General features: G+C 38.4%; 4 protein-coding genes and 1 long non-coding RNA gene across 9 annotated transcripts; all 5 read right to left on the bottom strand.

Moving 5' to 3' along the window:
* Nucleotides 1–1301: 1301 nt before the first annotated feature.
* LOC103410126 (protein DETOXIFICATION 40-like) lies at nt 1302–6034 on the bottom strand. 2 transcript variants are annotated; one of them, XM_070821567.1, is made up of 7 exons: nt 5640–6033; nt 4767–5398; nt 3962–4018; nt 3629–3867; nt 2053–2171; nt 1880–1966; nt 1302–1744 (listed from the first exon to the last, which is right to left on the bottom strand). In XM_070821567.1, exons 1-7 carry the CDS (start codon nt 5955–5957, stop codon nt 1667–1669), a joined length of 1530 nt encoding a protein of 509 aa, XP_070677668.1. In that variant the 5' UTR covers nt 5958–6033; the 3' UTR covers nt 1302–1666. The 2 variants fall into 2 exon arrangements, with proteins under 2 accessions (XP_070677668.1, XP_070677669.1); XM_070821568.1 differs by lacking the exon at nt 1880–1966 and having other exon boundaries at nt 1519–1744; nt 5640–6034.
* A 473-nt stretch (nt 6035–6507) lies between these two features.
* Nucleotides 6508–6899, bottom strand: LOC139195841 (uncharacterized). Its single transcript, XR_011580891.1, has 2 exons — nt 6762–6899; nt 6508–6596 (listed from the first exon to the last, which is right to left on the bottom strand). It is a non-coding gene; the product is annotated as an uncharacterized lncRNA (long non-coding RNA).
* A 1216-nt stretch (nt 6900–8115) lies between these two features.
* LOC103428480 (uncharacterized GPI-anchored protein At1g61900-like) lies at nt 8116–12703 on the bottom strand. Of its 3 annotated transcripts, XR_011580889.1 has the most exons (7): nt 12335–12703; nt 11466–11645; nt 10368–11360; nt 9534–9782; nt 9040–9177; nt 8838–8882; nt 8116–8562 (listed from the first exon to the last, which is right to left on the bottom strand). XR_011580889.1 is itself a non-coding variant. In XM_070821571.1 (4 exons), the coding sequence occupies exons 1-4, from the start codon at nt 12378–12380 to the stop codon at nt 10259–10261; spliced, it is 630 nt and encodes a 209-aa protein (XP_070677672.1). In that variant the 5' UTR covers nt 12381–12566; the 3' UTR covers nt 10129–10258. The 3 variants fall into 3 exon arrangements, 1 of the variants encoding a protein (XP_070677672.1); XR_011580890.1 differs by lacking the exons at nt 8116–8562; nt 8838–8882; nt 9040–9177 and adding an exon at nt 9400–9415 and having other exon boundaries at nt 9538–9782; nt 12335–12600; XM_070821571.1 differs by lacking the exons at nt 8116–8562; nt 8838–8882; nt 9040–9177; nt 9534–9782 and adding an exon at nt 10129–10276 and having other exon boundaries at nt 10975–11360; nt 12335–12566.
* A 1614-nt stretch (nt 12704–14317) lies between these two features.
* Nucleotides 14318–14698, bottom strand: LOC139196293 (uncharacterized). Its single transcript, XM_070821984.1, has one exon. It carries the CDS (start codon nt 14696–14698, stop codon nt 14318–14320), a length of 381 nt encoding a protein of 126 aa, XP_070678085.1.
* Nucleotides 14699–16073: 1375 nt separating this feature from the next.
* LOC139195839 (protein DETOXIFICATION 40-like) lies at nt 16074–21748 on the bottom strand. Of its 2 annotated transcripts, none has more exons than XM_070821566.1 (7): nt 21337–21748; nt 20460–21096; nt 19869–19925; nt 19539–19777; nt 16915–17033; nt 16743–16829; nt 16074–16510 (listed from the first exon to the last, which is right to left on the bottom strand). In XM_070821566.1, the coding sequence occupies exons 2-7, from the start codon at nt 21083–21085 to the stop codon at nt 16433–16435; spliced, it is 1206 nt and encodes a 401-aa protein (XP_070677667.1). In that variant the 5' UTR covers nt 21086–21096; nt 21337–21748; the 3' UTR covers nt 16074–16432. The 2 variants fall into 2 exon arrangements, with proteins under 2 accessions (XP_070677667.1, XP_070677666.1); XM_070821565.1 differs by having other exon boundaries at nt 20460–21091; nt 21337–21744.
* Nucleotides 21749–27718: the final 5970 nt, after the last annotated feature.

Here is a 27718-nt window from a genome sequence, read left to right on the forward strand (position 1 = left end):
AACTTGGATGGCACGACTTGGGTTGTGGCCTTGGTATCATGAGCCTTGGATGGCACGGCTCGAGCCGTGGTGAAGGCACCATGGACCTCGTCACGGGTGGCTACCGAGGTAACCACCGTGGTGGTTCCCATGGTGAAAACTCGTGGTGGTGGTGGTGCTCCACTTATTGTCGCATTTAGCCTCACGGATCTCCGCAATCCCATTTCTTGAACATTAGAATTTTCACTCGTGGAATTTTCTAAATTTCTAGCCATTATATTTTGCTTATACGTTTTATCAAAGAACCTTTGCAAGTAAAAAATTCTAATAATAAGAACTTATGAAAATATTCAAATGGACTAGAAAATAAAGAAAAAACCTTTTTGTGCAAGAGTCTTCTACGAGTATGGATTTCAACTCTCAATGAAAGCACCAATTTGTGGATGCAAATTTCTTCCCCCTTGATCTTGGACAATTTTGCACCTACAAAACAATTAACACCTTAGGTTAAGGCCAAGAGTCTCACGCGCCCACGATGAATTGGGGGGGGGGGGGCTTTGGCCGAAGAACCTCCGATGCCAAAGTTAGAATTTAGAGAGAAATAGTGTTTAGAGAATTTTGGGATTTTTGCCAAAGTGTTGGAATTGGCTTTTTTGGTGAGAATGAGAGTATATTTATAGGGATAGGAGGTGGCTAGGGTTTTTGTGTTTGATTTAGGTTTAATTAGCCAATTTATTTGGCTATTAAACATAAAATGAATGTTTTGGTGGTTTTTGGAATTAATTGGCTAGTTAATTAGGGTAATTAAAAAGGGAAAATAGTGGAAAATGTGGAGAATAAGATGGTTTACTTTTCTTGATGGGATTGGCCGGCCATTTTAGTAGTTTTAGGTTTGGATGGGTGTTTCAATTGATAATTAAGGGATTGATTAGGTAATTAATCCCTTAATTAGTCAATTATTATGATTTTAGGAAATATGAAAGGAATAAGTATATTATTTAGCTAATTGATTAGCTAAATAATGAAATGGGAAATATATGAATAAATTAGGTTTTAAGTTGATACCTATTTTGGGCACTTTTGACTTGGTTGAGGGATAATTGCATGCTGCTTGCTCGTAAGAATCCCGGTATACCTCAAGGGTAGTTTTGTTTTTTTTGTCAAAAATCCACGTGTCGCCTTGTGATTATTTTTGGCTCCACACCCACCACCAATATTTATTAGTTTTTTTTTAAATTTTAGTGATTAATTAAATAGGGGTTTAAAAGTCTTCGTTATTAATATTTTTATTAAATAATGGATAGGAAAATAAGACACCAGTGTTGTAATATCTGCACTCAAAATAACTTGACTCGTCCTTTGGAAGAAGAAAAGAAGAAAATTTAACTTCTAGTTTCAAATTGTCATGCCAATTGCCAACCATCAAATCAAATTTGACAATGTAAATTTAACATCTCGAGATGGAATCTAGATCTTCTTTGTGAGGATCTTGGGGATCCGTCAATCTTGTATGTTCATCGTATATCGTGTGATAAAAAATTATTTTAAATATTTTTTATTTAAAATTAAACACAAACAGTATTTGACAAAAATTATCTAGACAATATACGATGAATATACACGATTTACAAATTATCAAGATCCTCACCAAAAGGATCCGGAGAGGATCATGTTGGCTCGAAATGCTCTAATTAATCGGAAGATCCTCATGAGAACGCTCCTTTGTGTCTTCCCAATTGTCCAAACGATTCCTTACCTTTTCAACCTGGAAAACAATTTGACTGTTATATAATATGTGCATGAACAAATCCCTCTGCATGCATGCATGAAGTATATATAATATGGTTTGTTTAATTGACAATAAAACTAAGGATGTTTAATTATTTTTAATTAAGCTAACCTCTTTGTTCCAATCAGTCCGAACTGTGACCCAAATTAAGATAACAGTCTGTATAAAAGTACCTCCTATCATCCCACCCCATATTCCCTGAAAAAAAAGAAATAAATTGCAATTACAACAACTACAATAGGAGAGAAATGTAAAGAAAAAAATGACATTAAAAGTTGAAATACCTGAGCTCCAAAGTCGAACTTGAAGCCAAGAAGGCAACCCAATGGAATGCCAACGATGTAGTAGCATCCCACGTTAACATATGCTACAAATGCTTGCCATCCACACCCAACAGCCACCCCTTTATGTTTACCCATAAATGAAGTATCACATCAAAAAGGGCCAAAAAGAAAAGGCGGATTTTGGTTCCAACGAAAAATGATAGGAGAATAAAATAATTAACTAAAATTAGGACCACGTATGATAGGAGAATAAAAAAAAGTAACTAAAATTAGGACCACGTATAAAAAAATTAATTAAAATTAGGAATCAAGGTTAGTGCTATTCACACTTATTTTCATTTTTCACACATTTTTTTCAATGTTTTGACTATAAAAACAAATGAATTGAAGAAGATCAATAACAAAAAAATTAAAAGAGTATGTGAGAGATTAAAATGAGTGTGTAGATAGCAGTTAATTTAAGTAATTAAGCAGCCACACAGTTTATTGTAAAACATCACAACATTAAGGTGATAAATCTAATATTCTACTGGGGAAATGATTTTCACTCTTTTTAATTTCTCACATCTCTTTGTTCCTAGTCATCAGATTGAATAAGTTAAACAAAATATGATTCAGCATGATGCTTATTGAACTTCGACCATGATTAAATAAAGGTGTGTAAGAAATTAAAATAATATTATTCATTTTCCATTCATATTGTCTGTGTACAAGGAATCTGCCCACTAATGACTTTTTGTCTCGTAGAGTCATCTCTCATTATTTTTATCTTCTTGACATCATTCTTTAATTTATAAGTCTTACCACCTTCCTCCAAATCATCTTCAATCCTTGAATTAAAATTTAAAATTTTTAATTTAGAAAATTTAAATTTTAACTCAAAAATAATTTTTCTCCTCCAACTTTTCTGGGTTAAATTTTTAGCCCACGGTTATTAAAGAATGAATTTTGGATAATTTTTTTTCTTAAAAACTTTAAAAAAAATTATGTAGACTATTTTAATTTAATTTTTTAAAACATTTTAACCTAAAAATATTTAGATTCTAATATATATTAAAAAATCATTAAACTAACACCATGAAACTCGTGGAACACTACAAAACACATAAAATAATTTTTTTAATTCCTTCAACTGTTGGATTTAAATTTGAACCGTTAGATTTTTTTTTTACCATTAGATTTGATCGATTTTTTTTTTACCATTAGATTTGATCAAATTAGATGTTACCAGTTGGATTCAATGATTTTGTAATATATAACTAAAAAAATAGGCCAGCCTCACTAACTCGGGAAGAATCCTGATCTAAATTTGTCTCAAAAATGAGTTTTAGGTTTTAACTCATATTTACCCTCAGGATTGAAGCAAGTTGGGGTAAGTTTAGAATATAAAATTTGAGTTTTACTTCAAGAATTGGAGTAGGTCTCAGGGGGAGACAAAAGGATTCTTGTACTTTATTTTGTTTGGTTAAATAAGTTAATTAGTAATTAAAATGTATAAACAAAGGGAGAAGTGTAGAAGAAGAAAACGAAGGTACAAAAATTATTTCCAATATATTTAACGTAAAATTTCACTTACCTGACAAAACAGGTTGAATACCATTAAGAATGATAGATATTGCAAGATAAGGAGAAAGTTCTGAGACTGCATTAGAGACTGTTTCCCCCTCAGTGAAAATGTAACTTATGACATCTCGCAATGCAAGTACAATTATGGCACAGACCACCGAGATGAGGAAGGAGCTTGAAGTTACCATCACAACTGCAAATGCAGCCGCTTTTGGATGCCCAGCCCCAAGCTCATTCCCGACCCTCACACTGCAAAAATAAGTCAGGGGGATTATAGTTTAGGGTTGTGTTAGTTTAAGTAAATAATTAAGCAGTCGCCAAATAATTATGTAAGTTAACTCACCTTGCAGCAGCATTGAACCCCACAGAAACCATGAACACCCATCCAGTTATGGTCATGCTGCATTATTTAAACAATTCCATTGAAAGAAAAGGAAAAAAAAGAAAAAAAACAGCTGCAAAATTGACATTGGTCAGAACACAAATTGACTGGTTGTCGCAACTACCAGCCTAAGGTCCACATGGCATGCATGCATATGTACATGTACGCAAATATTATAGGATTTAATTTGTTTTTTTGTTTTAGGTTTTTTGGGTGGTTCTAATTATGCAGAGTTGGAACGAGCGAACGATGGTGAACCTTTCCAGTGGTAGGACCAGACCACTACTGATTGACTTCTTTGTTTTGACTTTTTGTTTATATGGCAAATCGTTATTATTTAATTACAGGTTTGGTACTTAGTTACTTTTATAAAAATAGATATAAAAAAAAGTTGAACTAAAAAAGATGTATGGTAAACACTTAAAAACAACTTATTTTCACAGTTTTGGGGGTGAAAAAAGCTGAAAATGTGAAGCAGCAAAAAATGAGCTTATTCTCACAGCACAGCAAAAATAGTTTTTTTTTCAAAGCAACAGCAATACCAAACCAGATTCTACTAATTATTTTCTTTGTTTTAGCTTAATTCGCTATTAATATGCTAATTTTGGTCACACAGAAAATGATTAGTAATTAAATATCAATAACATAGTGATAAAAATATGATGGCATAATTATTAGATTAAAGACATTAAAAAATTGATCATTACAACAATTATGGATTTGTAAAAGTGATTAATTTGGCCAATTTTCTTAATTTGGTGCTTACCAGATAGAGAGGGAGTCCAAGGCAATTTCAGCATCTTGAAGCAACCCAGCAATCAAAACTATAATTTGATAATACCAAGTCTCAAGGCATAACATTACGGCCGATGCTGCAGACAATTTCAAAAATCTCCAAAGACCGGAAAATGCCCTAATGCTAAAACCTCTCCATGTACGCTTGCACCTTGGAGTCCAAACAATGTACACAAACTGTGCCACCACTATAATCCACCATGAAAAACTCAGCATCAACGCCGCACCCAGCAAACCCCAATCCAGTTTGTACACCACCACCCAGCTTAACACTATGTGCACCACGAGTGCACCTGCTGAGATGTAGGCACTAGGGAACACTATGCTCTGGGCTTGGAGGAATTTTTGTATGGGGAAATTGCAAGCGTAGGCAAATATTTGAGGGATCAGACCGTATACGAAAACCGCAGCTGCGGCTGAGATGGAGGCTGATTCACCTAGGGCTAGCAAGAGGGGCTTGGAGAATATGTAAACTATCATAAGTGGGATCCCAGTTGCCACGAGGAGGATTGTTGATCTCTGCATGTATATGCCCAGCATTTCATATTTATGTGCTCCATAGGCTTGACCACATAGAGTTTCCACTGCACTACCCATACCAAGCTGCACTAAAAACACATGTTACTTGTATATCTGATTCATGACCGAAGACAATATGATATATGTTATGTTGACAGATTGTAAATCTGAATCATTAATCCAGTTAATGAATTAATTTTAAACATGCATGAGGTAATTAACAATAACACACCATGAAACATATCTGACAACAGAACTTTACCAATCAACTTCGTGCTCCGAAAATCAAATTAGTGTTAACAGGGTAAGTTAAATTATTTTGTACCATGAGGCCATAGGCGAAAACTTGAATCCCGGTGTTGCCAAGAGATGAGGCAGCAAGTTCAAGATTGCCAAGATGACCACAGAAGATTTGGGTGGACATGGATATAACATTGTTGAGCAAGTAAACCACCACCGCCGGAGCTGCCAGGCGATACAGGATCTTCGTCTCGAGCCACGTGGCCGTTCGGAGACGCTGGAAGTTTGAGAGGTCAGTGTTGTTCAGTGTGTCTTCCAGTTCCGAGCTTACTATCTGCTGTAATGAAGATGTTTTGGGAACTAACATGGGCTCAGAGAGATCACTATCACTTGAGTACTCCATCTCTCTCTCTCTAGAGCTAGACAACGAACAAGAGGCAAGAGGTCCTTTCTTGTGATTTGTCAGCCGTCTACAAGCTACTTATGCATACCATATGGCATGACAAATTTTTCGCAAGAAAAAAGGAGAAATAAGTGCTAAAAAATAAAATGAATCAAAACAATAAATATTATCAAGAAAACTTACGGTCCTGATAAAGGTTAAACTATTAAATTTATAGGCAAAATTTGCATTACCCTTCGGCTTTGGTAAAATACACCAAAGACATAAATTTACAAACAAAATTGGACCTATCAAACTAACAACAGAGGCCCAAACAAGAGTTGAGCCCAGACTAAACAAAAACGAAGAGAAACCCGAGATATCAACTATTGCTGCAACAGCCTTCACATCAACGTATCTCCTTGCCAATCGCAACTTCCAGCCAAGAACAGCTATTCGATCGCATTCACAAATTGGAAAAAACCAACCATGAAGCCTCGTGGAAGTCCACAAGCAAAATTGCCAATAAGGGCAGATAGAGAGAAGGTGGTGGTGGTGTTGTGAACACCGGAACTCTACACACCTACTCAAAGAATCGCAACGAATCACGATTAGCAGTGGCTACGGATCGAAGTGAAGATGGTCCAGGAAGAGAGACACCTATGGATCATGAAAAACAGACAGGATCGAGATTGAGAGGAAGGGACAAAAGCAACAAAGAGATAGAAATGAGAAAGCAGCCAGAAAAAGAAAGAAACAGCCGCCGACTCCAGCAATGACTAGGGTCGACGACTCCGAAAATGGATGAAAAAGAAAACTACTCACACAGTCATTGAGAATATCTCCTAAGCAGAGAAGAATGTTGTTGGAGATTGTTTGGTGGAGTAAGCCATGATTGTTCATTTTTCAATGAAGAATACTACTTCCTTTAAATCATACAATTTGTAGAGGATTGAAATTGATATGTTTTTTTTCTTGAGCAATCAATCTCCTACTATCAAGTCAGACTGCAATTTTTCATTCCTTACTTTTTATAAACTCTCTACCGCATCATAAATTAACGTTAAATGGTTATTTTTTAGGGAACTTTAACGTTGCTGGTACTGTTCAATTTAACAAAAAATCATATTTTTACACTAAAAAATCAATTATAGTACTATTTACTTTACCCTTTATTTTGTCCTTATTATTAAAACTCAAAATTTTTAAATTTTTTTCATTAGTTTTCCTTATTTTTTATAAATCATCCTTTTAACATGCAGCTCTCTGCTTTCCTAGCTGTGAAGGGAATCCAGATCCACGAAAGAAACAAACAAGCTAAGAGTTTGTCTTTGCTTTATTTGTTTGATGAATCAAATCAGACGGATACAAAGACACAGAGGCAAATTAATTCATTGCGGCAAATTCAAGAAAATGAAGCATAACGAATCACTTTGACAACGTTCTGCGCTGGGACTTGTATTTTTTATTTTAAAGAGCGCATAGAGTGTCAATAACAATTTCATTATATTGTTCACGTGGGTTTTTATCTTTTGATGATAAAGAAAGGGTGGTGTTATTCATATTCCTGTGTTAGTTTTTGTTGTCTAATAATCTTTAATTCATTCGATTTAATGACCAGAAATTAAGAAAAATGTAGAGGAGGTAAAATACAGTGTGTAGATAACATCACCCAAAAACATTAATGAGAAAGCATGCATCTTTTTTTTTTTTTTTTGAACAAATGATATTATCTACACTAAAGGGAGGATGATGGGCTTAGTCTCATAATGGACTAGCAATAATGTGGTTCATATTCGCTTTTGACGGGAATCGAACCTAAGACATCTCACTTACAAGTAAAGAGGAAAAACACTAGACTATAATACTAAGTGGCAGAAAGCATGCAACTTAATTCATCTGAATGTAACTAAAATTTTCTGGTCAATAGACTGGAAAAACTGGAAAGCCATGAGAGAGGTAAGCTTTCAAAATCAGTAGATTCATTTATCAATCTTATCTAAACTAGGCAAACTAGCAATACTACCACATTACACATTTCAGTATTACACATTTCAGTATGACAGATGTGAGTTATACCAGTTGGCCGATGTAGACCTATTCACCCGAATTTGAACCGAATCGTTCAGAATCAACGAAGGCAAACACCTGTGCCTTCGGTGTCCATACTACTGAAAAGTACAGCAACAAATAAATTACTGTATTACTGGAAACCTACAATACATGGTAAATGAGTACAATACATGGTCGAGTTGGTCCATCACTTGTAAAAGAAGTAAAGATTATACTTTGTCTGCCATCTAAGTTTACAATATAATTAACCACCCCCGATTTCCTAATTTTTTACAGAAATTTTATCACAGAAGCAAGAAAGAATCATGAATCAGTAGGATTGGAAGCACAAACTTGAAGTCAGATTGCCGTAGATCATAGCTTCTCTCCCCAGTTTTCACGACAATCTTATATCGATTAGCTTGGGGTGACTTGTATAAACGACGAACCAACCATGAGTTTTCCTTCCAAGGACTGGCGCGTTTTCCTCAAGGGAAACTTATTTACAGAAGCATCACAAGGACCATCCCGGAAGCAAGGAGTAGAGAAAGCATCACATTATCATGGTACAGACCTGGAGACCATGAGAGCACATGTTTTAAGATTAAACTCATAAGCCTAAAGAGGAGGAAGAAAAAGAAAAAAAAGGTCTATAAAAAACATTCGTAATTCAAGGCTCTAGGGGAACTGTGGTTTTCTATGTATATAATGCTCGAAGAGTTCTGTGACTAGTTACCAAATAATTTTCATAAGGATAAACAAACTTAGCATGCCTTACATACTGCACATGGGGACTGCTGAAATAAACGAAATTATCACCTATGAAGATTAACGAATGAACCTACTCACTACTTTCAGCAGATGTTGCCGCAGGAAGTGCAGGAATCTTGACATCTGGAATTCAGACAAGTCAGGCAGAAATCATGAGCGCACTACTAAAAGGAAAATACAGCCTTACGAAAAAGTAGTGTCAATTTGAATATGTAATGGGATTGCAAATGCAGGGTACTCCACTGCAATGAATAAACGCTAAGAGCTTGCTTGCACGTACTTTTATTGCACGATGAAGCTGCGCCTTGAAAGGTGGGCCATGGAGCTGGAATGTTATCATTCAAATCACAAAGGAAGCTGACTCCTCAACTGTCAAATGTTGCATCGGAAGGCAGGCTCGGCAAAAGACATCCAGACACTATGATGCAAAAGTAGAACGAAAGACCAGTTTACAAGATTAGCAAGAAATGAGGAAAAAGCACTGGTATGAAATTATTGACAACTCAACAATCATTGGCAAAGTCAAAATTAGTTATTCTGACAATAAATTAAAAAATGCAACTTTTTCTTTCGGATACAGTAATTTTTTTTTTCTTTGAGAACGCTAAAATAATGGGTGATACAAACGAAAGTAAGTTTATTACCTTGATTTCCAACTGAGTGTGCAAATCCATCCCCAAATGATTTTGACATGTATAAAGCACACAATCTGTATTAGCACCATGGTAGGCTGTTTATCATTTGTTAAAGAAAATACAGGAACAGAGGAAGCACTAACCTTGAAGAGAGAAATCCTTGAGGCTTATATGACATAGGCTATACACATCTTCGATAATATTTGATTTTCTTAACTTTATTCCCAGTGATGCAGCACAATCCAAAGCTTGCACGTTGGTTATGAGACTCTGCTTTTGCAAGTGGGCCACATAGCTCTCCATGGCAGTACAACATGCAGTCCGGTTACTTATCCCATTCCCACAACCCACTGCAACATGCTTCATGTCAGGGAAAACCAGGGGCAAGCTGAAGTGAACACCAGACAGAAATACATGATCAGATACTCCAATCGAAGATTGGCATCTCCAAGTAAAATACAAGATGCAGAGCAGAAACATAAACTAGTATTCTTTTTCTTGCTCTATTTCTATTTCTCTCTCACACAAAAATCACGTATAATAATCAACATTCACAAGATGGGAGTAAGCCCCGAATATGATGAAGGCAGACAGCTAGAACTCCAATGATATCTCTTATATGACTGATCCATATTCATAGAGATGGCAATCCACCTATAGAAGTGCCAAGAAAATTCCTTCCAATACAGAAAGAAAGAGCCTGGTAAAATCATAAAAATAGGAGAGACAGTCTATAAGAAGATATATGCAATAATATTTCCTTGACCACTGGCACTAATTCATTGATACAGTTTTAGGAGACAACTCTAAGAAACTTCTAGATAAATGTATGAATATCCCATTTTCAACCGGTTAACATAATAACTATAATTTTCCATTTTTCTGTTTAGAAAAAATAAGAACTAAAAGATAAAAGAAAACTACAGAATTTGATGGAGGTCCTATGTAGCACCATGTTTTACTATAAACTCACCCATGTTAATCTTGCAATTAGATAGTCCCCTTAGAGCTTCCTTGGCACGAGAAGGACTGAGTTTACTTGCCAGCCACCGGAGGACCATATTTTTGCAGTCATTGACTTTACTTAATCGTATATAAAATGGGTGTAACGGAGATGAGGATGCTTCGTTGGATGTGTGGGCACACGAGAAATGATAAGATTAGGAATGAGGATATCCTAGGTAAAGTAGGAGTAGCCGAAATTGAAGGAAAGATGAGAGAAAATCGGTTACGGTGGTTTGGACATGTGCAAAGAAGGCCTACTGACGCTCAGGTTCGAAGATGTGACTACGGGACAGAGGTTCAGGGTCGAAGGGGTAGAGGAAGACCTAGGAAAACTTTGGAAGAGACCCTAAGAAAAGACTTAGAGTACTTGGATCTAACGGAGGACATGACACAGAACCGAACGCAATGGTGTTCTAGGATTCATATAGCCGACCCCACTTAGTGGGAAAAGGCTTTGTTGTTGTTGTTGACTTTACTTAATCGATCCGGTATCAGATAATGAGCACCATCTGTGCTCAAAAGATCAGAAGCTTTCAATGCAATCCTTGTAGCAGCCTCTAATATGGCATTCTCACAAGTTTGAGCGCAAGGTCAATCTTCTCACAAGCGGCAAGCAACTTTGAAGTATCAACTGTATCCTCAAACTCATTAACATCAAAGACTGGGCAAGATGCATCAGTCAGATTTGATGAATGAACCGAGCATATTTGAGCAAGACTGTCATTTGCACCCTGGCCCACCAAAATCTGTTCAATATCTGATAGACCGTGTTTAGCAGTTGTTCCATTTAAAGCAAGAACATTGGTTTCTTTACCGGATTGACCAACGAGAATTGTGAGAGTGGCTTCCAACTGTGGACAACACATTACATTAGCCAGTAATGGTGCAAAAACGGACCAGCAATCAATTGAGGTCACACTCATCAAACTCTCAGCAACACTGAAGTTTAGTCTACAGAGTCCTGCAGGCATGGATCAACGAGAAAAGTATGTAACTTGAGAACAAAACCACAAAATGCCAAGGGGAATTTAGTTTAACTGGAGCGAATAGGGAGGGAGGGCGGAACCTGATAATTTTGGGACGGTGGTATTAGTATATGGTGCCAATGGTGAAGGAGCAAGAAGGGGAAGAAAGGGCTGAGGAGTCGCTGTAGGAGAGATCATTGGTAACATAGAATCTTTTTGCTTAATCGACAAGACTGGATCTTTAAGATAATCTAACGTGCTGCAACAACATACATGGAGGCCTATAAAACGAAGAGCATTGGTAAGTAATAACAAAACAGCAAAACTACACAAATCACAATCAGAAAAGTTTAAGACGCATAACTTCCTAATGAATTTTAGAGCAGTTCTAAAGCCATAGACAAACCAGTCCGGCGCCAAAGGCAACTAATGAATTTTAGTTATAAAGCATGTGACTCCATGAACACAAGTAATGTCTCAATGAACTAACAATGTAGCAAAATATCAATTACGGTGAAATCTTAAATCCGCAGTTGTGCACTAATGTATGTCCTACAAAGTTGTATAAGGGCAAGCCTATACTTGCTCAAACAGCAATCAAAACCCTAACACAACCTGGGATATCATAATTCACTCTAAACAGTTACTAGAATCGGCGCTATGCCTTACAATAAGCACTAGATTCAAAGTTCAGGACAAGAACAGGACTTCAATAATCCGATAACCAAATGCATCATATATTCTTTGCAAACTGAAATCAAGATCAATAATGTTTCACAAAATCTGAGGTGCACATCATACCAAAGATCACATTTTTTCGAATAAAAAAGCACAAATCTTTCACAAAACCCAGTTGCACCAATCCAACTTAAGCAATTATAACCATGACCCGGAAGGCAATACTCAATTTGTTTGCAAAATTAAACAGAACCCAGTAGAACAGAAAGAAAAAAAAAGGTTAGAAACTCACTTAGGAACAGGATAAAGATGTGGGCAGTGAGCCTCAGAAGAACCATTTCCTTCCAGCCTTCAATTTCCTTGCTCCCAAATAGTGAAACCAGAAAGAGAGAGAGAGTGAACTGCAGCGTTTTCAAGCTTTAGACTTGGAATTCAGAAAAGGGTTCAGCAGGTGAGGAAATGGAGGAGGAGACATTGTGGGAAGAGGAAGATGGGGGGAGAGATAGATAGAGAGGGAGGGGACTGGGGAGCAGAGGAGGAGGAGCCATGAATGAGCTTGGAAGTGGGGTGGGGCCCACAGAAGCAGTAATGGTTGTCGTGAGTAGGCCCCACAGTGAACAGAATACTCGGATAGAAGAGCACTAGTGCATTAACGCCATCCATTGCCTTTTTCGCCCTCCCCACCCACATCTGGCGACTCCTACTTTCTACACCAGCTATTTCGCACGCCTAACACGTGTGAAAGTTCCTAGCGTCGTGGTGGTCGTTCGTGAAAATTTTAAAGCCGGAAACATCATTTCCGGATCTCTTTCACTAGCATCACCATATCAAATAATCTGAAATAAAAAAATTTGATGTTATTATAACCTTTAAAGAGAGCATATGTTTTTAACTATTAAATCAAATTTCAAGAGTCCGAATTACTTAATTCGGTGACCCTTGATGAAAGAGATCCCGAAAGGATCTCTTTCCATTAAAGCGGCCATTGCTCTCAAATTTTCTGGTGCTCATTTGTGTAGGCTATGAAATTGAGAAGTTGTGGAACACTATTTTTTAGCAATTTTTTTAATTAAAGATATCATGTTGGTGTGGTATAGATTTTATGCAAAATTTAATCGTCGATTTTTTAAACTATTTTCTTGTACCTTGAAAAAATAGTAAAATTGTATGATTTTCTATAGACTCCCTGTCACCTTAACTTTTTAGCACAATATTTTACAATGTTGGCATGCGAATTAACGTTAAACTGTGAGGTGACAGAGAGTCCATAAAAAATATCGTTTTTAAGAGAATACCCTTAACAATTCTCTTTTCACTTTGTACGATACTACTTTTATTTTGATCAAACTGAAATTTCTGACAACGAATTTTAATAAGGTCACATTGTGCCCCTGATTTTATTTTTCTTGAAACAAACATGATATTGCATAACTAGTATTTTGATTTTAAATGGTAAATAAGTGAGTTGGATTTTTAGAGTAAAGTTGAAGCTTGATATTGGGTCATTTCTAACTTTTATGATGGCTTATGATCCGTTATGTTTTTTGTTTTGAAAAGCAAAGAGAATGATTAGCATGATTAATGTGAAGGAGAATCCTAATGATGCGGATTATGCCGTGGAAGTAGGGAATCCACACCTTGTCTTCAACCATAAGCCGTACATGATTGAGATATATAAAAAAGGTGAAGCATCAACTTTCACTAGTTATGAAGAGGACTCCATTGAACAATATCCTTCCAAGTGACAATAGGAAGCTCATGGAATAAAGTTTCCAATATCCCTCCAATCAAAACATATTAGTTTTTATATTTGGAAAATTTGCTGAATTTGTATGGGTCATAAGCTCAACCAAACAAATATCAGGTGAAAATCAGTCTAGCTAAAGTCCATGTGCAAAGTCTTCTCACTGCGGTGCATTTAGGCATCATAACCAGCCTTTCGCTTGTGAGAGTTTCCTTTCGAATGATGATGTGATCATGTCCTATTGAAGAATTTTTTTTTTCTAAATCATTAGGAACTTAAAAAATGAAAAAAAAGAAGTAAATAATAAAAAAATTATTTATCTTCATATATATATATATATATATATATATACATATATGTACATAGACTACAAATGAAATTGTACATATAAACAAATTTGAATCTGTAGATATAAGAAGGGAAGAATTAAAAAAGAGTCATCACATTAGAAATTTCATTTCTGGCCTAAAATCTATGGTCTAAAGTTATTCCTCATGAAAACCATTGCATGGTGATATTGATGATGCACTATTAATTAACTTCCGGAATACTTTGGAGAACAGGCCTCCAGGGCCGTTGATTGTCCATCTCATCACGACCATCATAGTATTGATCATGACCATCACGGCCGTTGATCATGACCCAAGTTAATAGCCGTTCCACAGATGAAAGACCCTGCATGTTTCCTCCTCCTTTAACCAACTCCTCCAGCTCTTTCTTTCCAATCTTGATCTTCACTTGATCTCCTCCAATACTACTAGTACTAGTAGAAAATGAAGATGTTGAAGCTCCAGATGATAAATATGATCTTATCTCACCAAGAAGCCTATGCTTTTTTGGGTTGTGTGCACTTTTATCATCAGGCTGAAGCTGAGAAACGTCAATCCAGTTGTCGTCTTCAGCCCATACCATCGCGGAATTGCGCCTCAAACAGTTTCCCATTCTTGCTATACGTAGCTTATTATGTCGACATAGCTTAAGAATTAAGGGTTCTTGAGAAATAAGCCCTTGTAACTCTGTGTTTACTTCAAATAGGTATTATTTCTAACTATACAATTGAAAGTGAGTTGAAAATGGGAGAGTTTAACGATGGGGGAAGTATGTGTCATGTATAGGAGCCCTAGCAGAGCTGCAGAGTTGTGAAAGGTGGGAGAGTTGAAAGATGGGAGAGTTTAACGATGATGAATATAAATACATTTAAAACGTGTAAGTCGTGCGTAGCACGCCGTTATTCAAAAAATACCTTCTGCACGCGCGTGCATAAAGGCTAGTATTTGAATAATTGCTCAACATTTTATTTTTAGGATACACAATCTTCAAAATTTTGATCCAGGTCCAACTCTTTTTTCATCGATAATTAAAATACGCACGTGCATAAAGGCTAGTATTTGAATGATTGCTCAACATTTTATTTTTAGGATATACAATCTTCAAAATTTGGATCCACTCTTTTTTCATTGATAATTAAAATACCATCTATGATTTATCAACCATCATTTGTAATTTTGTGTACGACTCTTGGTCTTGGGCTAGTCGGACATATATTTGCTTATATTTTTGGTGAGTAAGTATGACATTTGATTGTTGCGTTTGGATGTTACTCAATCCACCCAGTGAAATTAATTAATGAAAAATTGTCCCCAAGTAAGGAACCTTATTAATTAATCAACACATTACAAATACAATAATTTTCCATGCATAGCAAGTAAAATTGGTCTAAGACTATATTCAAATGAGATGTCAAAAGTGCCAAATAGGATAAAAAGACGGCAAGTTTATTCAACATATGAGTTTTACCTAAGGTGGAATTGACGCCTTCCCGGACCTTTTTTTAAAGCATAGCCTAGTAACGTCCATTAATTTGATTTATTTAATAAATCCCTTCCACAATCCATCAATCACATACCGCACTCAAACCAATTTACACATTTTTTTACAGTTTTTGTAACAGTAAGTCCTACAATATATAATGAAGAAATAATTTTGACTCATTCTTTGGAAACAAAGAAAATTTAACATCTAACTTCAAATTGCCAAGAAGGCAACCCAATGGAATGCCAATGATGTAGTAGCATCCCACGTTAACATATGCTACAAATGCTTGCCATCCACACCCAACGGCTACCCCTTTTTTACCCAAAAATAAAATATATCAAATCAAAAAGGGCCAAATTAAAGCAAAAGGCAGATTTTGGTTTCAATAGTAAAAGATAGGAGAACAAAAATAGAATTTAATCACAACCACGTACGATTTCGATGTTCAACTACTAGCCCATCGCATACGATGTTGAGTGGTAGGAGAAGATTCATATCATCAAATCAATAAGTAATCAAGCAGCCACATAGTTTATTGTAAATCTCACAAAATTAAGGTGATAAATCTATTCCGATCAGTTTCCCTTCTACCTCCGATTTTAATTATAAAAAAGAAAAGGAAAATGGTAAAATCGACCTTATGCAAAAAAATTATGAAAAGAAAACGAAAACAAAATATGAAGTTGATGTTAGCAACATAAAACAAGTCAATACCAATGGTGAGGGGCATTTGTTGTGACATCGGTGTAGGCCACCGCAAGAATGGAAGAGAACCGGCCGCTCCTCGCTCAAAGGTCCATGCATTGACATGTTCAATGTGATTGAGCTGCTCTAATTAATCAGAAGATCCTCATGAGAACGCTCCTTTTTGTCTTCCCAATTGTCCAAACGATTCCTTACCTTTTCAACCTGGAAAACAATTTGAATGTTATATATTATGTGCATGAACATATCCCTCTGCATGCATGCATGAGGTAACTATATATTTGTGAACTCAAATATATATAGGAAGCCCTTTAGGAGCGGGACTCCGTTCTGCTCATAAATTCACCACATACATATATATATATATATATATAATATGGTTGTTTAATTGACAATAAAACTTATAAAGATGTTTAATTATTTTTTAAAAGCTAACCTCTTTGTTCCAGTCAGTACGAAATGTGACCCACATTAAGATAACAGTCTGAATAAAAGTACCTCCTATCATCCCACCCCATATTCCCTGAAAAAAGAAGATATAAATTATAATTAAAACAACTACAATAGGAGAAATGTAAAGAAAAAAATGACATTAAAAGTTGAAATACCTGAACTCCAAAGTCGAACTTGAAGCCAAGAAGGCAACCCAATGGAATGCCAACGATGTAGTAGCATCCCACGTTAACGTATGCTACAAATGCTTGCCATCCACACCCAACAGCCACCCCTTTATGTTTACCCACAAATGAAGTATCACATCCAAAAGGGCCAAAAAGAAAATGCGGATTTTGGTCCCAACAGAAAATGATAGGAGAATTAAAAAAATTAACTAAAATTAGGACCACGTATGATTTGGATGTTCAACTACTAGTCCATCGCTAACGATGTTGAGTAGTAAGAGAAGATCGATATCACCGGGTTAAGTAAGAAATCAAGATTAGTGCTATTCACATTTATTTTTACTTTTCGCACATTTTTTTTTAAATTTTTACCATCAAAATAAATAAATTGAAGCAGATTAATAACAAAAAATTTAAAAGAGTGTGTGAGAGATTAAAATGTGCGAGTAGATAGTACTTTAAGTAATTAAGCAGCCACACAGTTTATTGTAAAACATCACAACATTAAGGTGATGAATCTAATATTCTACTAGGGAAATGATTTTCACTCTTTTTAATTTTTCACACACCTCTTTGTTTCTAGCCATCAAATTGAATAAGTTAAACAAAATCTGAGCCAGCATGATGCTTACTGAACCTCAACCATAATTAAATAAAAGTGTGTAAGAAATTAAAATGATATTATTCATTTTCCATTTATATTGTCTGTACAAGGAATCTAGCCACTAATGACTTTTTGTCTTGTAGAGTCATCTCTCATTATTTTTATCTTCTTGACATTATTCTTTAATTTATAAGTCATTTTGCATCGTCAAGGACCACCTTCCTTCAAATCATCTCTAACCTTTGAGTTAAAATTTAAAAATTTTAATCCAGAAAATTTAAGTTTTAACTTAGAATAGTTTTTCTCCTCCAATCTTTTTGGGTTAAATTTTTAACCCGCGATTATTAAAGAATGAATTTAGGATAAATTTTTTCTTAAAGAAACTTAAAAAAATAAAAATTATGTAGACTATTTTAATTTAATTTTTTGAACATTTATTGTAACATCCCACATCACCCAGAGGAGTGGATCATGTAAGCCTTATATGTATATTCTCATCTCTACCTAACACGAGGCTTTTTGGGAGCTCACTGGTTTTGGGTTACATCGGAACTCCAAAATTAAGCGAGTTCGCAGCGAGAGCAATCCCATGATGGGTGACCCACTGGGAAGTTCTCGTGTGAGTTCCCAGAAATAAAACCATGAGGGCGTGGTCGGGCCCAAAACGGACAATATCGTGCTACGGTGGAGTCGAGTCAATGATGTGGTGGGGGCCTGGGCCAGAATGTGACAATTTGGTATCAGAGCCAATCCCTGGCCGGATGTGTGCCAACAAGGACGTCGGGCCCCTAAGGGGAGTGGATTTCTAACATTCCATATCGCCTAGGGGAGTAGATCATGTAAGCCTTATATGTATATTCTTATCTCTACCTAGCACGAGGCCTTTTGGGAGCTCACTGGCTTCGGGTTCCATCGGAACTTAGAAGTTAAGCGAGTTCGTAGTGAGAGCAATCTCATGATAGGTGACCCACTGGGAAGTTCTCGTGTGAGTTCCCAAAAACAAAACTGTGAGGGCGTGGTCGAGGCCCAAAGCGGACAATATCGTGCTACAGTAAAGTCAAGCACGAGATGTGACATTTTTAATATAAAAATATTTAGATTTCAATAAATATTGAAAATTCACTAAAATACCACCATGAAACTCGTGGAACACTACGAAAGAATCGTGCTACGGTGGAGTCAAGCCAGGGATATGGTGAGGGCCCGGGCCGGGATGTGACATTTTTAATATAAAAATATTTAGATTCCAATAAATATTGAAAAATCACTAAACTAGCACCATGAAACTCGTGGAACACTACGAAAGAATATGTAACACAAAAAATAATTTTTTAATTACTTTAGCCATTGGATTTAAATTTGGACCGTTAGATGTTTTTTTTTAACCGTTAGATTTGATCAAATTAGATCTTATCAGTTGGATTCAATGATTTTATAATATAAAACTAAAAAAATACACATATATAGTGGGCCAGTCTCATTAACTCAGGGGGAATCATGATCTAAATTTGTCCCAAAAATGAGTTTTAAGTTTTAACTCATATTTACCTTCAGGAATGAAGCAAGTTGGGGTAAATTTAGAATCTAAAATTTGAGTTTTATTTCAAGAATTAAAGTACGTCTAAGAGGGAGACCAAGATATACTCATTTAAAAAGTCTTGCTTAAACTGATAAACATTACCGACAGAATATTTGTCAGTTATCTCTCATTCAAGTTAATCAACCATGCATGCCACTGTTTACACCTGACTCAGATGGGTTATCTTGCTTTCATGGCTAAATTTTCAACATATTGACTAGGTAGGTAAAGTTATGGTTTAATTTGTAAAGTTTATTTTATTTAAGTGAATGTATGTATATACATAGCAAAAGGATTCTAGTACTTTATTTTGTTAGGTTAAATAAGTTAATTAGTAATTAAAATGTATAAACAAAAGGAGGAGTGCAAAAGAAGAAAACGAAGGTGCAAAAATTATTTCCTATATATTTAACGTGAAATTTCACTTACCTGACAAAACAGGTTGAATACCGTTGAGAATGATAGATATTGCAACATAAGGAGAAAGTTCTGAGACTGCATTAGAGACTGTTTCCCCCTCAGTGAAAATGTAACTTATGACATCTCGCAATGCAAGTACAATTATGGCACAGACCACCGAGATTAGGAAGGAGCTTGTAGTTACCATTACAACTGCAAATGCAGCCGCTTTTGGATGCCCAACCCCAAGCTCATTCCCGACCCTCACACTGCATAAGTCAGGGGGATTATAGTTTTGGGTTTTGTTAGTTTCAGTAAATAATTAAGTAGTCCCCAAAATAATTATGTGAATTAACTCACCTTGCAGCAGCATTGAACCCCACAGAAACCATGAACACCCATCCAGTTATGGTAATGCTGCATTATTTAAATATTCCATTACAGGAAAGGATAAAAATTAAAAATTAAAAAAATTAAAAAAAAAAACAGCTGCAAAATTGACTTTGGTCAGAACACAAATTGACTGGTTGTTGCAGCTACCAGCCTAAGGTCCACAGGCATGCATATGTACATGTACGCAAATATTATAGGATTTAATTTGCTCTTTTGGGTGGTTCTAATTATGCAGAGTAGGAACGACCGAACGATGGTGAACCCTTCTAGTGGTAGGACCAGACCATTACTGATTGATTTCTTTGTTTTGGCTTTTTGTTTATATGGCACATCGTTCTTAAATTCTACTAATTATTTTCTTTGTTTTAGCTTAATTCGCTATTAATCTGCTAATTTTGGTCACACAGAAAATGATAAGTATTAATTAAATATCAACAACATAGCGATAAAAATATGATGGCATAATTATTAGATTAAAGACATTAAAAAATTGATCATCAACAATTATGGATTTGTAAAAGTGCTTAATTTGGCCAATTTTCTTAATTTGGTGCTTACCAGATAGAGAGGGCGTCCAAGGCAATTTCAGCATCTTCAAGCAACCCAGCAATCAAGACTATAATTTGATAATACCAAGTCTCAAGGCATAACATTACGGCCGATGCTGCAGACAACTTCAAAAATCTCCAAAGACCGGAAAATGCCCTAATGCTAAAACCTCTCCATGTACGCTTGCACCTTGGAGTCCAAACGATGTACACAAACTGTGCCACCACTATAATCCACCATGAAAAACTCAGCATCAACGCCGCACCCAGCAAACCCCAATCCAGTTTGTACACCACCACCCAGCTTAACACTATGTGCACCACAAGTGCACCTGCTGAGATGTAGGCACTAGGGAACACTATGCTCTGGGCTTGGAGGAATTTTTGTATGGGGAAATTGCAAGCGTAGGCAAATATTTGAGGGATCAGACCGTATACGAAAACCGCGGCTGCGGCTGAGATGGAGGCTGATTCACCTAGGGCTAGCAAGAGGGGCTTGGAGAAGATGTAAACTATCGTAAGTGGGATCCCAGTTGCCACGAGGAGGATTGTTGATCTCTGCATGTATATGCCCAGCATTTCATATTTATGTGCTCCATAGGCTTGACCACATAGAGTTTCCACTGCACTACCCATACCAAGCTGCACTAAAAACACATGTTACTTGTATATCTGATTCATGACCGAAGATAATATGATATATGTTATATTGACAGACTGTAAATTTAAATCATTAATCCAGTTAATGAATTAATTGGTTAAACATGTATGTGGTAATTAAAAATAACACACCATGAAACATATCTGACAAAAAAACTTTACCAATCCACTTCGTGCTTCGAAAAACAAATTAGTGTTAACAGGGTAGGTTGAATTATTATGTATACCATAAGGCCGTAGGCGAAAACTTGAATCCCAGTGTTGCCAAGAGATGAGGCAGCAAGTTCAAGATTGCCAAGATGACCACATAAGATTTGGGTGGACATGGATATAACATTGTTGAGCAAGTAAACCACCACCGCCGGAGCTGCCAGGCGATACAGGGTCTTTGTCTCGAGCCACGTGGCCGTTCGGAGACGCTGAAAGTTTGAGAGGTCAGTGTTGTTTAGTGTGTCTTCCAGTTCCGAGCTTACTATCTGCTGTAATGAAGATGTTTTGGGAACTAACATGGGCTCAGAGAGATCACTATCACTTGAGTACTCCATGCTAGCAAGAAATCTCTCACTCTCTCTCTCTCTCTCTCTCTCTCTCTCTCTTTCTCTCTCTAGACGATAGACAAGAGGCAAGAGGTCCTTTCTTGTGATTTATCAGCCGTCTACAAGCTACTTATACATACCATATGGCATGACAAATTTTTCGCAAGAAAAAAGGAAAAATAAAATGCTAAAAAATAAAATGAATCAAAACAATCAATATTATCAAGAAAACTTACGGGTTTTGATAAAGGATAATACTAGGAAGATTAAATTTATAGACAAAATTTGCATTACTCTTTGGTTGCATTACCCTTTGGTAAAATACACTATAAATAAATGGCTAATGCTATAGGAAGACTGAATTGTAGACAAAATTTTGGAAACTAAAAGACATAAAAGTTTATGATTGGTTTATTACTTAAACGTTGAGAAACGTGTTCATCCCTAGGGAGGCACATCATTTAGTTTGCAAATTTTGTCTTCAAGTTTAGTCTTCCTAACATTATCCTAAATAAAAGCCCTTTAAACCTAGAAATTTTAGAGAACAAAAACCCAATTGACTTGGTAATAGGAGAGAATTTTACGGATTTGCGTAGACTTACATGTATTTGATACAATTACCATCTTTACAGTCAAATGATGATTGTTCATTTATTTTTTTGGTAAACAACCAAGATCTAGGCCACAAGCCCGGATGAAAGCTTTATTAACAACACAAATGTACAAACAAACAGCATAGAAGGTGGTGGTGTTGTGAACACTAGTACCGGTGAGAAAATCAGAACTCTACACACCAACTCAAACAATCACGATTAGTAGTGGCTACGGATCGAAATGAAGATGGTCTAGGAAGAGGGACACCGATGGACCATGAAAAACAGACAAGATCGGGATTGAGAGAAATGGGAAAAAAGCAACAGAGAGACAGAAAGGAGAAAGCAGCTAGAAAAAAAAGGGAAACTGCCATCGACCCCAGCCACGGCGAGGGTTGGTGTGGAGCCAAAAATATTCACTAGGCGACACGTGGACTTTTGGACAAAAGAGGACAAAAATACCCTCGAGGCATACCGGATTTCCTACACGCGAGCAGTGGAGAATCATCCATCAACCAAGTCAGGAGTACCCAAAATGGGTAACAATTCAAAACCTATTTCATTCCATATATGTTTTTACCTCATTTTTTCCTTATTCAATTAGCCATTTATTTCAAACATTTCATAACATCCTCAACCAATTAATATAATCAATATATTAAAGGCTAATTACATCACCAAATTAAGCCCAAAAATCACCCTAAAGGCCGGTTATCCATTCTCCAAAGGGAGCCAGCCATTTCCTTCTTTTTTTCACCATAATTTTCCTTTTTTTGTGACATTGATTAGCCAATTATACAAAAAACCACCAAAACATTCATTTTATGTTTAATAGCCAAATAAATTGGCTAATTAAACCTAAATCAAACCCAAAAAACCCTAGCCACCTCCTATCCCTATAAATATACTCTCATTTCTCACCAAAAGGCCAATTTCCAACACTTTGGCAAAAATTCCAAAATTCTCTAAACACTCTTTCTCTCTAAATTCTAACTTTGGCATTGGAGGTTCTTCGGCCAAAGCCTCCCCCATTCATCGTGAGCGCGTGAGGCTCTTGACCTTAACCTAAGGTGTTAATTGTTTTGTAGGTGCAAAATTGTCCAAGATCAATGAGGAATAAATTTGCATCCACAAATTGGTGCTTTCATTGAGAGTTGAAATCCATACTCGTAGAAGACTCTCGCACAAAAAGGTTTTTTCTTTATTTTCTAGTCCATTTGTATATTTTTCATACGTTCTTATTATTAGAATTTTTTACTTGCAAAGGTTCTTTGATAAAACGTATAAGCAAAATATAATGGTTAGAAATTTAGAAAATTCCACGAGTGAAAATTCTAATGTTCAAGAAATGGGATTGCGGAGATCCGTGAGGCTAAATGCGACAATAAGTGGAGCAGCACCACCACCACGAGTTTCCACCATGGGAACCACCACGGTGGCTACCTCGATAGCCACCCGTGGTGAGGTCCATGGTGCTTTCACCACGGCTCGAGTCGTGCCATCCAAGGCTCACGACACCAAGGCCACGGCCCAAGTCGTGCCATCCAAGTTTGCACGGGCCCGGGCCCAAGCCTCGCATTCGCTTGCATCACATTCTAAGCAGTCTGCTCCCGCCAAGCAACCTGCTCTCACGGCCCAGCCTGCTCCTGCCAAGCAGCCTGCTCCCGACAAGCAGCCCTCTCCCGTGGCCCAGCCTGCTCCCGCCAAGCAACCTGCTCTCGTGGCCCAGCCTGCTCTCGATGAGCAGCCCACTCCCGTGGTCCAGCCTGCTTCCGTCGAGCAGCCCACTTCCGTAGCCCAGCCTGCTTCCATCAAGCAGCCCACTCCCGTGGTCCAGCCTGCTTCCGTCGAGCAGCCCACTTCCGTAGCCCAGCCTGCTTCCATCAAGCAGCCCACTCCCGTGGCCCAGCCTGCTTCAGTCGAACAGCCCACTCCCGTGGCCCAGCCTGCTCCTGCCAAGCAGCCTGCTCTCGTGGCCCAGCCTGCTCCCGACGAGCAGCCCACTCCTGTGGTCCAGCCCACTCTCACGGCCCAACCTGCTCCTGCCAAGCAGCCTGCTCTCGTGACCCAGCCTGCTCCCGACGAGCAGCCCACTCTCAAGGCCCATACTGCTCCCGTGGCTTTCCAAGCAGCCCAAGTCGGCCCAAGACTATCTCAACCATTTGGACCTACCATCGAGCCGGGAGCATTCTCACCACATTTTTTCACGGATTTGACATTTCCCAACTCAAATCTCGCGCCCAGAGTCTACCACCCTTCCACTGCCCAAGGAGGCGCATTCCTTCCAAGCTCTTCCAATCCAAATGGCGAACAACACTTGTCTCGACAAGTCATAGAGTTGACGAGCGCCCTTGCACAACAGACAACCTTGGTGAATTAACTTTTGCAACGCATCGGGATCCAACGTGCCCCAGACGAGGTATCCCGAAGTAGGATAAGGGCAGACGGATATTTCCAGCAACGTCCCGGTAAGCAGCCACTCGACCAACCACGAGCCGAACGTTTGGGCAGTGTACATTCCCGTCTTAGAGCGCGAAGGAGCATTCACTTTCGACTAGGCCCACGGATGAGCATACATTCACGGTTAGGGTCATACTCCGATAGTCAACATGAACAACCTTCCGGGCAAAGTGTCTATTCGCAGCTAAGCCCACAAGGAGCGTCCTCCACCTCACATCAGAGTAGGCAGCACGACGGACGGAAAGAAGCAGTCACTCAATCCAGCTCAAGTTCAACCAGCAGCCTGCGAAGAACTCGATCGCCTACTGGGAACGCACCACATGCACTGTATCCGCGGCATAGACGAGCCAAACACATGGAAGAGCAGCCTAGACCAGCAAGTCATGACTGGGGGCAGCCCAGAGCTCCGCTACCCCAACAAAGGCAAATTCAGGAAGAAGTAGAGAGACTCTTGACCAAGCGATTACATGATTTCTAACGCAACGAGGTCACTGACGAGGCACTACGACAGAACATAACCAAGATAAGCATGTCACCCTTCACGGAGGAGATCGAGCAGGCAGAGCCTCCACGCGAGTTCAGCATGCCACATTTCACATCTTTCAAAGGGGATGAAGACCTGGAGAGACACTTAAAACGTTACCAAAGTGCAATGATCCTTTATCGAAACAACGATGATCTCATGTACAAGATATTCGCCACCACTTTACAAGGCGAGGTGCAAGATTGGTTCTACACCCTGCCGCCACAATCCATCCAGAATTTCTACGAACTTTCTTTGGTTTTCACCAAAGAATATTCATCCTATCGCTCGATCAAAAAAAAGTCTGACCATTTGTGCGACGTCAAGAAGAACCCAAAGGAGTCACTTCGTGACTATGTGAGGAGGTTCAAAGTAGAGAAGGCAAAAATAGTCGGATGCAACGACTCGATAGCTAGAGCAACCTTCCAAAAAGGACTTCCAGCAGACCACCTGCTATTCGAAAAATTGATCATGAAAGAAGATCTAACTCTGGCATACTCTTTTGCTTTAGCAGAGAAGCATGCACTTTGGGATGAGGCTCGCCAATGCATATTCAAGGACTTGAAGAAGTACCCTACATCACCTCCCTAGAAGCAGCGGAGGACTTATTCGCATGTTTGACGGTATCTAAAGTAGCAATAAGCTCTACCATCATGCGAGAAGAGCTGGGGGCCCGACTACCTGTATTCTACAGTTACCTGCAGTCATCATCATGACGCACTATTCCTCCGAATCCAAACCGGCGACGATAAAGGCGTAGACCCTGGCAGATGCAAAGTTTTCTGACAAACGTAACAACTCGGCCCAACGATGCCCCGAAGGCAGTCGATCACACTTTAGCCGCACATATTCCCTCAATGGAGATTTCTGGCATTCGCATGTCAACGGCGCATCCAACTACAAAGGCTCGCGAGCAGCCGTGGTTCGTGGCAACCGACTACTTCACCAAATAGATGGAAGCAGAGCCCATGACGACCACGATTCAGACGGACATAGAGCGCTTCATATGGAGGAACATCATTTACCGATTTGGCATCCCTTAATCCATCGTCACCAATAACGGCCTGCAATTCGTGGGTAAACATTTGGCGAAGTTCTTCAAAAAATATGGCATCAAGCAGCATATGTCCATGCCGAGATATCCTCAAGGCAATAGGCAGGCCGAAACATCCAAAAAGATGGATCTCATATGGGAAGGTCTGTACAAGCTCAGCAGAATAGGCGGCATGAGTAATTATACCCCCGCTACCAGGAAACGATAAAAAGATCGAAAAGTAGTGGAGCGCCTACAATCTGAAGAAGTACCATGTGTGACCTCCCACTACATCAAAGCCCGAAGACTCAAAAAGCTCGACGGGCACCACCTCACATGTCAAAGACTATCCAGTTGTTATGCAGTTCCTACCTTACAGCTAAATTCTCGTTCGTTTCACTCGTTTTTCAATGAGGAATTCAGAAGTAATCACAACTTGGCTCGGCTGCATGCTTATAACAACTGATCACTCCGGCACTTCAAAAGAAGACTGCGCCCTTCTTAGGGACCCATCGCAGGAATTACGCCCCCCGAGGGACCAACCATGCTCTCCAGTGCGAGAGGGTAAACTAATTGCTCTCCAGTGCGAGAGGGTAAACCAATTCCCCGACACCCATATGGGTCAGCTCTCCAAGACGGGAGGATAAACTTTACACTCCGAATATCCAGACGTGGATGAGCCTGGCTGCCCTAGTATAACTAGATGCACGATGGCTTGCGCCGGGAATCCTAGAAGTAACCGCAATGGTCTTTTTCAAGGCTTAGCTAACTGAAGGATTTTGGGTCTCTTGGCCTAATCCGTGGGGAACCGGGCCCTAGAGATTGAGAGGGCACATTACGCAGTACATATGGACGGCTGCCCTGGAATCCTAAAGCTGCTACCGAGTGCACTAAGGTAGCCTACGGATTCCGGAAGACTGTCTACGGCTTGCCCTTCGAGCAGTAAAGCCGCGCTAGACTTATGCAACCGCACATTCTTATGAAAGGTTAAACAAGCTAGCGCACATATACGAAGTTTTATCCACTGCCGACATGTTACGTAGTCGATAAGCTTCACCTCTGCCAAGCGCGGAACAACCTACACCAAGTCCTAAAGTGTTGTGATACTTGCTACGCAACCTACGGAATTGAAGAAAGTCAAGGTTAACAACCTAGTGGTTACGCGGACTTGTCTGCTTCTGTAAGTAAGGCATCCGGCTGCCAACCCTATGGCTAAAAACTTTGCAAAGTTCTACACCAACACCTACGGCTGCATAGGCTACACGAGCTTGTCTGCTTATAAAAAAGTAGCATGCCTGCCACTGGTCTATCAAGTATAAAGGTTAGGGCATGAACAAAAGAAGTGAAGATGAAGAAAAACGAAGGAAAACATGTTTATAAACAACTAGCAAAGGCCGAAGGAGTTCAAGCAAAACAAGAGCTACAAGGAAAAACAAAGAAAATCCTAAAGGCTACCTAAAATAC

This window comes from Malus domestica, chromosome 05, assembly GCF_042453785.1.
Source record: "Malus domestica chromosome 05, GDT2T_hap1".
Classification (NCBI taxonomy): Eukaryota; Viridiplantae; Streptophyta; class Magnoliopsida; order Rosales; family Rosaceae; genus Malus; species Malus domestica.

Bases quoted from the DNA above. Each gene is read 5' to 3' on its own strand.
- LOC139195839 (XM_070821565.1), bottom strand. From the start codon at position 21,654: ATGGAGTACTCAAGTGATAGTGATCTCTCTGAGCCCATGTTAGTTCCC. The intron at 16,830-16,914 runs GTATTTCAACTT...TTCTTTTTTCAG, and splicing joins AGTTCGACTTTGGAGTTCAG to GGAATATGGGGTGGGATGAT. The intron at 16,511-16,742 runs GTTAGCTTTTAA...ATTGTTTTCCAG, and splicing joins GTACTGACTGGAACAAAGAG to GTTGAAAAGGTAAGGAATCG.
- LOC103410126 (XM_070821567.1), bottom strand. From the start codon at position 5,957: ATGGAGTACTCAAGTGATAGTGATCTCTCTGAGCCCATGTTAGTTCCC. The intron at 3,868-3,961 runs GTGAGTTAACTT...TTATTTTTGCAG, and splicing joins GGGTTCAATGCTGCTGCAAG to TGTGAGGGTCGGGAATGAGC. The intron at 2,172-3,628 runs GTAAGTGAAATT...GTAAACATAAAG, and splicing joins TATTCAACCTGTTTTGTCAG to GGGTGGCTGTTGGGTGTGGA.
- LOC103428480 (XM_070821571.1), bottom strand. From the start codon at position 12,380: ATGGTTCTTCTGAGGCTCACTGCCCACATCTTTATCCTGTTCCTAA. The intron at 11,646-12,334 runs GTGAGTTTCTAA...TTCGTTTTATAG, and splicing joins CATCTTTATCCTGTTCCTAA to GCCTCCATGTATGTTGTTGC. The intron at 11,361-11,465 runs GTTCCGCCCTCC...CCATGCCTGCAG, and splicing joins CACCGTCCCAAAATTATCAG to GACTCTGTAGACTAAACTTC.
- LOC139196293 (XM_070821984.1), bottom strand. From the start codon at position 14,698: ATGGTATGGGCTGAAGACGACAACTGGATTGACGTTTCTCAGCTTCAG.